General features: G+C 34.3%; 1 protein-coding gene across 3 annotated transcripts in view; it reads left to right on the forward strand.

Annotated features, from left to right (window-relative positions):
- LOC136849152 (DCC-interacting protein 13-alpha-like) overlaps positions 1 to 7,561 on the forward strand; it is a 53,286-nt gene extending 45,725 nt beyond the window's left edge. For 2 of the 3 annotated variants that reach the window (XM_067122230.1, XM_067122232.1), the window contains 2 exons: positions 347 to 533; positions 3,761 to 7,561. In XM_067122230.1, coding sequence (XP_066978331.1) covers positions 347 to 533; positions 3,761 to 3,967 — 394 coding nt within the window. In that variant the 3' untranslated portion in view covers positions 3,968 to 7,561. The remainder of the gene's footprint in view (positions 1 to 346; positions 534 to 3,760) is intronic. The other variant, XM_067122231.1, reaches the window with a different exon arrangement.
- Positions 7,562 to 10,520: the final 2,959 nt, after the last annotated feature.

The following is a 10,520-nucleotide window of genomic DNA, read 5'->3' on the forward strand; positions in this document are numbered from 1 at the left end:
GGTGGATGCACAGTATATTTCTTTTAAGTATTTTTATTGCATTTGAATGTTTGGTTTATATGACTGTTTACTAAGGAGAACACAGTTTATTACCAATTCAAGATTTAATTTGTAGGTTAGTCTTTTGAGTAAAGTATTGTATTTTGATCTTGTGATGTTGGAATATCTCAAAAAATAAAACCCCTGTACATAATAGCATTTTGATGTAAACTGTATTTCCAGGTCCCTTTATTCATGCATATCAGGATTTACATTTAATTTTTAAACTTAATTGTGCTGGATGATGTGTTGGTATTCTTGTACTAGATTTTGGGCAGATATTATATTTATTCAATTTGGTTTGCAGATTAGTTGGTTACATTGTTCGTCAAAGTGATAGTGAAGGTGCAGATAATCCCCGATACTCTTGCTATGTGTTTGAAGCAGACAGCAATGGAACAGACATATGTACAGCTCTTGGTGTTGCCGCAAAGATGGCATACAATAAACTAATAGAGAAAAAGACCATGGAAAAAAAGAGAAAGCAGGAAACGGTAAGTATTATATACTTGAAATAAAAATATGAGATATATTTCTCATGTACAGAAGTATTCTTTTTATATTTTGTTTTGTAAAGTCAGATATTTTTTTCTTTGAAAGTCTGTCATGGACGCAAAAGTAAAGTGAACTTGGTGTGTCCAAGAGAAACAATGTTTTTGTTACAAAATTTTTTTTTCCTTTTACACATCCATGAATGAGCTATCAGATACAGTAAAGAGATTGTTAAATGCATATGCAAAAAATTTAAGGAAGGAGACAAGTGTCAAATGCACTGATTTGATGGGTGTATGTTTGAAAGATCTAGGTATTACCAGCCTACTGCAGCATTTCATTTTGATTAAAAAAAAAATAAAACTGGTAAAGTTGGGTTTGTTTATAAAATTTGGTTGAATCCCATGAGGATCAATCATGAAGGAAAATATTGAACATAAAATTATTTTTCTTTGGTAAAAACAGATGTTACACCAATTTTTTTTATAGGCCCCAAGCATGATGGAATTTCCTCTGTCTCACATGAAATAGCAAACAAAATATATGCGAAAAAATTAGATATAAAGTGATAATAATTAAACATATCCAGTACTTTTCATAATAATGCCCCAATCCAGATGGGACTATCAACAGTTTCTTCCTCTACCTTTCCCCCTGAGTGTGATGAGACTATTTGTTATTATCAGTTAGAGCTATTGGCTCCAGTGACAAGAAGTTGCTGGGAAGACTACCAGGGTTTGTGGGCAACTCTAACTGGTTGGATAGTAGGTGAGAGGCAGCTACTCCTAGTAGTGATTTATGTAGAGACAATGGACATCAGTTTTTACGATGTCAAGGGTTTACAAAAATTTCTGTGTGCAGCAGAGGAGAAAGTGGATTAGGAAAAATGCTAGATAGTAACAGGCCTCGAGAATTACAGTATTGTTGCTTCGTGAATTGTTAGGATTGACTTCCTTCATAAAATGAGTGATATCCTAAAAATTTGCCAGAATGGCTTGAAGACATGATGTTCAACACCTTGAAAGCTTCTTCCCCTTCTTTGGAAACCAGATCTTCCGCTGCATGTTTCTGGTGGCTTGCATCAAATCCTTTTTCATGAAGTATGAGAGACCAATTCCTTTCTGAGGTGTATGGTGGGGATGGCAGTTGCAGCTTCACCAGGTTCATGGAGAGAATGTAAATTTTTAACTTTAGAGATATTTTGCAATTTATTGCAGAAGTTGGCTATCTCAACAAATTTTACTTTTAATAATTATATTTGAAGGAGGACACTATAATAATTGATATTTTAAACTTAACTTTAGTTTAGTTTTTCATGTTATTATAGAAGCAGGACATTGCAACAAAAGAAAATTGTAATCTTATTTAAAGTCAGAAAATATAACAAATATTTTTCTATACGTATAGAACTTGACCTTTTAGTAGGGGTGGAGGCAAAATGATATGATATTGTCATGTAGTTGTCCATGTTCATGGGATGGCAAAGAGTGTTATTGCAAGGAGGAACCTCTTTGGTATCTTATGCCTAATGGGTGGCAAAACATAGCCATCCATGCTCTGTAGTTAATGTTGAAATCTGTTATCTTCCATGTCTTAAAGTAGGATTTCCAGATTTCTTAAAGATGCCCTTGGAATCTCTGAGTAATCTATCAAACTGGTACAGACTTTTCAAGACTTACAACTGTTGCATGAGGATCTTGTAACATTTTGCCATCCTTTGCATTAGCACTAGCAGTTCTTTTGTTGTTTTTTAAAAGCAAATATTGCCTCTCTACTTTAAGGCCTTGTACTTACCATGACTTTCAGCAGATGTCCCATTGTAATTAGGACCTTTGGTTCAATTTCTAAGACCAGTCAACAAAGATAAGGCATTTTTCATTATCAGACTGGACCCTGATGAATCAGAATGTCACTGTCTTCTTGTCTGTAGCTGGGTTGAGTGTCTTGGTACTCCTTATAGCAGTAAAAGAAGAGACATTCTGACCATCCACAAGATACCGTAGTTTTACACATTTTCCATCATTGCTTTGGCACACTGTCCATCTTCAGCTCACCTTTTTAGACTCAGAAACTTTATCTCACACACAAGTGCACCATACTTGGTGGGTGTGTTATCAAAGATCGTCATTTAAACAGTTGAATACAGTCATGCAGTTATACTCATTTACTCTAAAAATCACAATACAATTGTTGAGATTTACTTGAAGATTCACAACTCATTTAGTTGTCTAAAGATGCAAGGAAATTATTCAAAATGGTATTGATAGTATGATATGCATCCTCACTTTAATTGCTGAACACTGACTGACACCATAGTAAGTATTGCATTGAAAATCATCTTAGATGTCTGATCTTATAGAGGAAATATCCTAAAAAAAAATCATACACTTAAGTGATCACACATGAGCAGGTTTCATTAACCTATCAGAATTCAAGATGTGCAGCATGAATGCTCAGCATTGGTGGCAAAATGATTTTGAACAAAGATATTTTGTCATTGGCTGGGTGACTGTTTTTCAGCGCCTACAAATATTACTCTAGAAAATCAGCATACTGCTCTTATCTTGAGGGGTTTGCAAATAGCATTACATGGCACTTCTTAAGCTTAATAATTTTCTTAACATGTTAGTTTGACAAATTATTGTTCATATATTTTACCTTTTCCAAGTCTGTAGGCTTGAAAGGCCCAGAAGTCTGGTAGTTGAACATCACACATGTTCAATAGATCAGAGGCATGGGTCTCCTTCCTTTGATCTTATATGACCAGGAAAGAGGCTCAGAATACTCCCACCAAGGAGTAAGTCTCCCATGTGTAAAGACCAAGGGTTTATATATGTGTAGGAAGAAATGACAAATTTTCAAAGTAATTTATATTTTTCCTAACATAAAAACCTGAGGTCTTTATAGAAATGGCCCACCTCTAGCCACCCTTCATTCTGCTTCTTGGGCCAAAAGGTAAAGTGAATGCGTACCATCTGGATGGGAGGGATTCCTCCCCTCCGGTCAGTAGCCAGCTGTCAATATCCACCATGTTTTAAGTTAAATGGCTTAAATGGCTGGCTCCAGCTTGCACTGAAAGTAAATCCCATATCTAAAGACCTCAGGTTTGTATGTTAGGAAAAATTCAAATTACTTTAAAAATTAATTTTTTATTTTTTCTTCTTTCAAGACCCCCGTTGCATGTGAAATTCATAATGTGTTTCTCTTGTTAATCTGTTGTCATTTACAGAAACTACTGCTGGATAACATAGCGCAATTACCAGATAAAGATGGACCCCCACAAGTAAGCTCAGATGGGCAATTCTTGATCTTAGATGGAGAAATACCTGGTTCTGCTCCAAGAACACCTTCCCTATCGTCAGGTAGTCGAGGACCTACACCAGTTCATAGCTCACAAGAACCTGGTAAAGAAGAAGATCCTGAAAGTGAAGCTTAATATGTATGTGCTTTTCTCCTTCTTTAGAAAATAGGTAATGATATGTTTATGTTCCATAAATCTCAGACAGATAGCATTTTCTTCAGGGCCTTGAATTTCACAAAAGCATTGCATCTAATGCTCAAAGTCTTGATGGTTAAGGTTTTTCTCTGTAGAAATTGTCTCTCTCTTACATCTAATGTTGAGCATTGTTTAGGCTGCTAATGGTTGAAATATTGCAGAGCTTTATATATTATCCAAAGATAATGTCAAGGTGTAGGAACTTTTTGGCATTTTGGATTTGGAATTTTCTTAGTTTTGCATAGTTTTCTCAGTGTCAGTTTATTAACCAACTCTTCCATCTTGAAATGGAATATATGAAATTGTATTGTGAATTATGACAATGACTGCAAATTAATTAACAGTAAATAAGTGTTTTTGTAGTCACAAATTTATGTTATTGGGAGTAACAGCTATCCTTCCATCATGAAAGTAATATACCCATTTTATGAGATGTGTTTCCCAGTGGAATACACCTACATACAAAGTTGTAATTCTATACGTTGGTGCTTTGTTTGCAACTACAGCGAGCTGTTGTATAGCATAAACTCTTTTTCTAACATTACAGTAATTTTAATGACTTTCAGTTTCCTTCAGATGGTAGGGTAGTGACATCTCATGATATTTTTTTTGGCTTATACATCCATTCTTTATAGCATTTTTCCAGTAACAAGATGTAAATAAATACAAAGAACATATTAGCTCTAATTTTTTTTTACTGCGTGATGAGAGTGAGCAGAAGTAAAATGTCGTTCTTTCATGGTGTTTTTTTTATTACAGTGTTTACTAGTGTTTTAATGTACAGTTATGTATGGGGTCATACACTAGTAATGTATTTATTTACTTTTGCAAAAGGGGCATGGGAAGTGACAGCTCCATTTCATCACCAGGGCTGTGAAAGCTGATGCAACTTTCACCATCAGTGTCATGCTTAGTGCTATATTATATGTTTGTTGATGAACCCCAGTGATTGTATCAAACAGACTATTTATGTCAAAAAGGGGTCTCAGTGTCACAGCTTTTGCCTCTTCGTACTCATGATGCAGATATTTACACTGACAACTTAAGGTGAGTACCAAACATTAAACATGATTCAGATTCAAACGGCATGAACTATCACCACCTTGTCTTTTGTGATTCAGATATATAGTGTCTTTGTATTTGTACTCACTTGTATTTTAGACACAGTAGCATTAACTCTTTGCCATTGTGCTATTGATAAGCTAAGATGCTTATAGATTTGAAAATAGAAATGAAAGTTGTACCGTATGGTAATTGAAAGGATGTCATGAAATAATGTTAACTCTTCACTACCTTGACAAAAGTATCATATGTATTATTGTCATCTTACAGCTTTTTATACTAATAGATATATAAACACACTTTTTACGTATTGTGAAATTTTTATGTGTGCTTATAAATATGTATTATATCTGTAGATGGCAAGTAAAATGTGTGTATACACTGCAGTACATTACTATTTTATGAATAGGATATCAATGTGTTTATATACTGTACATTTATTGACCCACAATATTACCAACAAGAAATGGATTTCATCAGCTCAACAAATATAAATTTTTTGAGCTGCAGAGAAAGCATTTTTCATATTTTGAAGGTAACCAAAAAATAAAAACGTCATTTTATCTTCATGTAGAGTGAGCAACTTTGGTGTATCATTTGCTTTTTACAGAGGCCACCCAGTAAAAGCTAAGAATTATGAGTAGTATATGGTCTGATTAAAGTACTTGATAATATATTGATAATAAGCTTTTGGTATGAGACTCTCCAGCCTGGTTTCACGGAATATAGTTGATGCCTTAGTGGGGCTAATTTATATTTTATCTTTCACTTTATTTGAAGATTTCCCTCTGAGGGGCATAGCCTACAGCATATTTGTCCTGTTCAGTTACTTCTTCTGTAGGTTAAGGATATTTCAGTTGTATTTTCTTGTGAAATTACAAAGAATGAACAAAAAACATAATGACGTCACTACCGTGGTTAGCAGATACTGTAATATGGAGGTGGTTCTTGGAGTTCTCATAAGAATATAGTAAACAAGTTTCATGTGCTGCCTGAGTCATTTACCTGGATTGCTCAGTTGACCATTGCTCTGAGGTGGTATTGCTTCATGAAAGTTACATAATTGCAACCTGAAGTTCTCATAAGAATACAGTTAACAAGTTTCATGTGCTGCCTGAGTCATTTACCTGGATTGATCAGTGACCATTGCTCTGAGGTGGTATTGCTTCATGAAAGTTACATAATTGCAACCTGAAGGGTCTTTTCAAGGATGGCTAGGCACTTGTGCATCCTACTGGGGTATCTCCTTAAGGAGGCAAGGCATCCCTGGATGGGGCATGTGATGTGTTTGACCATATTATTTTTCCCTGAGGGGTGTGCACCAGGGCTGTGGGTTGCTCCTTATCAGGAGGCTTTCCATTTTTCCGTTTGAATGATATATATACAGGTTAATAGCTTTTCAGGTTCTTAGATGACATGAGTGAACATAATTTCCCAATGTGTTTATAGATTTTATATTTTAGACATGTCATCCTCACTAGAGGTGGGGTGGGACTGCATCCTTGTATCCTCTGTTAAAGCTTTTTGTGATTATGTTATGCACTTCTTTGTTAGTGCCCAAAACCTAGAAATGTGTACCTTGAAGACCCATTACATCACTCACATGGAGCACACATACACAGATAGTGTAGCAGTGTACTCTCCTCTCAGTTGTCTCTTTGCCAGTTTTTATGTAAGCTTTGTCAACCAGCGAGTCTTCTCACTTTCCCCCACATATGTATTTCCTCTTCCTCTTCACATAAGTATCATTGTGTATGAATAATATATCAACATCTTTGTGTAGGTGCCAAGCAAGACTTCATTTTTGTGTTCAGTAAATGTAGTGTACTCGGGTACACTAAATCGTAATTACCAGACATAAACCAGCATTGCTCTGCTTAAATGGCCATACCTAATGGCCAAGTCTTTACAAATGGTCAGTCATTGGCTTACATATCAGAAGGGCATTATCAGTTTCTTTCACATAGTAGGCTGCCCATGAGAAAGTAAAGCACTCCCCACAAATGCTGATAAATAAATGGCAATATGTTAAAAGTTACAGTGATTCCCCCCATTCCCTTAGATATAACATATTAAGGAATTAACATTGTTAGTGTACCAAAATGAATACAAAGATCCAGGATATGGAATGGTCCCTTAAGGATATATCTAACCTGAAAAACTGTCAATTCAATGCTGTACTTTATCATTCATAAAAAGAAAAAGTGAGGTTGATGAGGATCTACCCAGCCCATTCAGTGAAAGACCTTCTGAAGAAGGCTCAAGTACTTACAGAGGAAAGACTAAGATGAGTCTTTCTAAGCGGATACCATGTCGTGTTCATGACGGGGCCATCTTGAGGCACTTCTTGAATAACCACAATACTGCCTCATCTCTGCCATCAGTATCCTGGACTACTATCCAAACAGCTGACAACTCAAGACCATAGTGATGCTTTTTATATAAAAAATATAAACTTCCTACTTTCATCTATCATCTAAGAAATTTAAAAAATATAAACTTCCTTCTTTCATCCAAGAAATATACCTCCTAATATAACATATGAATACCTTTTGTGCAAAATTCCTAAGTTATTACAGTCACCACCAGTGCCCTCAGAACCAAGCCAACTGGGTAATTGCTTCCTGAAGGGATAATTAGCAGTACACCCTTGAATGTAGTCTAGTTGAAGCACTTAATAATAGTTCTGATGAGAAGCTCCTCTGGTTTGCAGCAATGTAACTTTCATAGAGCAAGACTGCCGTAGAACAATGAACAACTGACCAATCAAGGTCAATGACCCCCCCACCTGCTGAATGGCCCCAAAAACTCTTAAAACTACATCCTTAATCCAGCACTACCTGCTCAACCAGTCTAGTGACTATGCCATTCTTGGAAAAATGGCAAAATGTTTGTTTGTAATTCTATGCCCCTCGGAGAGAGAGGAATCATTCAAAGTTGAAAAAGTAAACCAAAAAGTTGATGCACTGTGGCAGCTGTTGTGTTTAATGAAAGAAAAGTAATAATCAGTAATGACATTAATTTTCTAAGCTGGACTTGGGAAGCAATGAAGTGGAACATCACCTAAATGTGGGTTAGTGACTAATTACAAGATTTTGGGCTCAGAAAATTTTACTCAAAGAACTGTATTCTAGGTCTATATTGTTTTACCTTAACTGGGATGCCAACATTTGTAATCGATATCAAATAAAAAATATTCTTGACATAGTACAGTAATTTAAGTCAGTTGGTCATTCATTGTCATAACACAAGTTTTAATTCCAAGTATATCAGTATCTCCTGTCATATATCAGTATTCAGTGAATTTTTACATCATTTATCATGAATTAATACATTTAGCCCAGGTCAGCTTAATGTTTTTTGTCATTATCATTAGGTATTTTAATCAGACCACTGCTTGTTATTTTATGTATTTCATCAACATAAAAAATTTAGGGCTGCAAGTTTCTGAGATATAAAATGAAACATAAGAGTTGCTTTTTTTTGTCTGAAACACAACAGAGTTTGAAGTTTTTAAAGCATGTTTTCATGTACGTGAAACAATTTATTCAGTAACCAAGCCTTGAATGCTGCTTGTCAGCTTGTTTCATACAATTTATTTAACTGGAAAGTAATTTAGTCACCAAAAATGGTAAATTAGTTTTATATACTGGAATAGCAGTCATCAGTTTCTTTTTTTTTTTTTATATAGAATAGCAAGCATCAGATGTTTATGCTGTATTTTTTAAGGACATATCCATTACATAATAACACTCAATTTTTAGGTTTAATTATCTTTTAGAGCTGGATTTTAAGCTTGAAATAATTACTTTTTTATGAAAAAGAAGGGGTAGATTTATTGAATTTATATATGTAGTGGTGCAGATTTATAAAGAAAACAGTAATATGATTGTGAAAAGGTTTCCTTAAGCACGATTGTATTGAATCTGCAAGGTGTATTCATTGTTTGGCCGATGGAATGTTTAGTGTAGATTTAGCAAAAGGAAGGGATTACCTTACAGTTATTAGATTGTAAATATCCTTTAGACAAAACCTTTCATTACTTGAAGCATGCTGTATTTGAGATATTTAGGAGTGTAGTTTAAAGCAAAATTTTCATATATATTTTGCCTTGCAAATCAGTAAAAAAAATGTGCACCCATAATCAAAAATGAAAATATTTTTTGGTAGATAATCATTAAGAATTTTATTGTGACTCTGAGAACGATTGTATATGTATGGTGCATACATTTTGAAGCCTTGGGTGTTATGGTGACTGCATACAAAATTTATATATTTATCATGTAAGTTTAATACCTTCAGTTATAAGGTTTGGAAACAATATGTGAAACTCATGCTTAGTATTTCAGCTGCCTTGTACTTCATTATAAGTATCATTTTTCCATGCATATTCCTTTTGTTTTCTATGTGTAACTGTTAAAAGATACATATCCTAGGATCATTTTGCTGATGCTTTGAACTCTAGTTGTGATTATCTTTTAAAAAAGTAGCAGTTATAACACATATAAAGTAGTGAGTGTCTGTGGTATGTCCAGTTATTTTTGTAATTGTCATTGCAATGATGTGTATGAACTAGAAAAGAAACAGAAAAAATTGCAATTGTGAAGGTAGAGCCTTGTAAGGGAAATGTCTGTCTGTCAGCTATTTAGGTATTTATATTTCAGTTGTGATTCATAAGCATATGATATTTATACAGTATGTAATAAAAAGAACTTGAGAACACTGGCTGAAGTAGCATGCAATACTGTTCTTTCAGCATTGTCATAAATCTGAATGAATTTTACCGAAGAAAATCTTACTCCATAAGAACTTTATAATCATACTCCATAAGAATTTATCTTGTAGCATTCCATATTCATGGTAGCTTTGTTAATCTTACAGAATGTGTAACCAAATAATCTAACTCAATCATAGAGTTTAGGTCTTGTATTTCTAAAGGATGTAAAGGTAATGAATGATGGTGTATGAAGAAGAATCATATATCATGTGATAATAGGCTGCTTAGAATGTGATAATTAGAGGCATTGAAAACATATATTTTTAAGGGGAAATGGAAATACAAGTACGTATAACACAATCAGTCACAAGGTATGTTTGAACATGATGTCACAGCCATTTATTATACTCTGCAGACATGCAGCATTTTAGTATTTTATTGATTTTACACTGGGATGATGAAGCATTAACTTTATTTATTAAAATGAAAACTGATGGTTTTATGAACAGTAGTGATGTACTTGTAAATCTTGAAATTTGTTGGCACATCCACTGACAAGTTAAACATCTTATGTAGCACATGCTTGTAATTATTAAAGCTTTCCATTAATTTTCTAATAGAAGAGTTCATTGCTTGGGTCTCAGTGTAATCTTCCATAATCATGAACATAAAATATTTACAGACCTGTAAACTTCTTTAGTGTAGTTCAGGTCC

This window comes from Macrobrachium rosenbergii, chromosome 20, assembly GCF_040412425.1.
Source record: "Macrobrachium rosenbergii isolate ZJJX-2024 chromosome 20, ASM4041242v1, whole genome shotgun sequence".
NCBI lineage: Eukaryota > Metazoa > Arthropoda > Malacostraca > Decapoda > Palaemonidae > Macrobrachium > Macrobrachium rosenbergii.